General features: G+C 55.7%; 2 protein-coding genes across 2 annotated transcripts in view; both read left to right on the plus strand.

Moving 5' to 3' along the window:
- Window positions 1-201: 201 nt before the first annotated feature.
- FOXG_05677 (uncharacterized protein) lies at window positions 202-516 on the plus strand (the record flags this gene model as incomplete). Its single annotated transcript, XM_018384085.1, has 1 exon — window positions 202-516. One exon carries the CDS (start codon window positions 202-204, stop codon window positions 514-516), a length of 315 nt encoding a protein of 104 aa, XP_018241122.1.
- Window positions 517-667: 151 nt separating this feature from the next.
- Window positions 668-1,469, plus strand: part of FOXG_05678 (uncharacterized protein) — a gene marked incomplete at both ends in the record, with an annotated part of 1,704 nt that continues 902 nt past the window's right edge. The window contains one exon of the mRNA XM_018384086.1: window positions 668-1,439. Within this exon, the coding sequence (XP_018241123.1) occupies window positions 668-1,439 (772 nt within the window). The remainder of the gene's footprint in view (window positions 1,440-1,469) is intronic.

Raw genomic sequence — 1,469 nt, forward strand, 5'->3', positions numbered from 1 at the left:
TCTCCAGCTTCCTCCTGCAAAGGGTGTCGAGCATGAGCCTAACCCTTTGACTGCTCGTGCTGTCATTGTCGGTATCATTCTCGGCTCTCTCGTCAACGCCTCCAACGTCTATCTCGGTATGCCACCCTCAACATATCAACAACAATCTCATAATACTAACGAACTATAGGCCTCAAGACTGGTTTCACTTTCCCCGCTACCATGTTTGGTGCCATCTTCGGTTATGGCTTCATCCTCATGTTGACAAAGTCCCTCCCTCACGTCCCCATCCTCGGCGGCAAATTCGGTCCCCAGGAGAACTCCATCATCCAAGCCGCTGCCACTGGCGCTGGTGGTATGTCCGGTGTCTTCGTCGCTGGTCTCCCCGCCATGTACCGTCTCGACCTCCTCTCCGATGACCCCAAGAAGGACTTTGGCCGTATCCTCACCATCACCTTCGTCTGCGCCTTCTTCGGTCTCTTCGCTGCTGTTCCTCTCCGACGATTCTTTCATCATCAATGTCGCCAGGGAGCTTAACCTCGTCTTCCCTACGCCTACTGCTACCGCTATGACTATTCGATCCATGCACGCTGTTGGATGCGGTGGCGGCTGATGCGCTCCCGAGAGATCAAGGCTCTGGGGTATTGCGTTCATCATTGCTCTGGCTCATCATCTGTGGTGGGCAGGAATGCCGAATGGAATTCTTCACACTGGGCACAATCTTCACCTGGTTCTACGTCTGGTCTGGATACACGCCAGCGGTCTTCTTGAGCCTGAGAACTGGGGTTGGTACATCCAGCTCACTCCCGCTTTCTTCGGCTCCGGTATCCTCGTCGGTCTCAACGCCGCTGTCTCTTGGTGGGGTGGTACCGTCGTCGCCTGGGGTCTCATCGGTCCTCTTCTCGTTCACTATGGTGAGTGCATTGGTATTGCCGTCGGTGAGGGTAAGTGGGAAGGCATCACTCGATTCAGCGTCATGACTGGTGTCGACAACCCCGACTACGTTCCCTCTCCCCGATACTGGATGCTCTGGCCCGGTGTCATGGTCCTCATGGTCTACTCTCTCATTGAGTTCTTCCTCCACGGAAAGGTCGTCTGGGATGGTATCAAGTTCGCCGTCCACGAGTCCGCTCGCTCCATCAACAACAGACTCCAGGCTCGTGGTCACAGCAACGCTTGGTTCGCTAAGCAGGCTGCCAAGGCTGATGCCGACGGTGGTGTTGAGGACTTTGCTTCCGCTCAGGAGCAGGTCCCTACTTGGGTCTGGGTCGCCGGTACTCTCGCTGCTCTCATTCTCGCCATGATCGTCAGTGAGGTTCAGTTCCACATGAACGCTGGCCTTGCTCTCCTCGCCTGTATCCTCGGTGTCATCTTCGCTTTCATGTCCATCTATGGTGGCGCTGTCACCGACTGTGCTCCTCTTACTGCTTCCGCCAAGGCTTCCCAGCTTGTCTACGGTGGTATCACCAAGAACCACTTCGCCATCAAGG

The sequence above is a fragment of the Fusarium oxysporum genome, chromosome 2 (assembly GCF_000149955.1).
Source record: "Fusarium oxysporum f. sp. lycopersici 4287 chromosome 2, whole genome shotgun sequence".
Classification (NCBI taxonomy): Eukaryota; Fungi; Ascomycota; class Sordariomycetes; order Hypocreales; family Nectriaceae; genus Fusarium; species Fusarium oxysporum.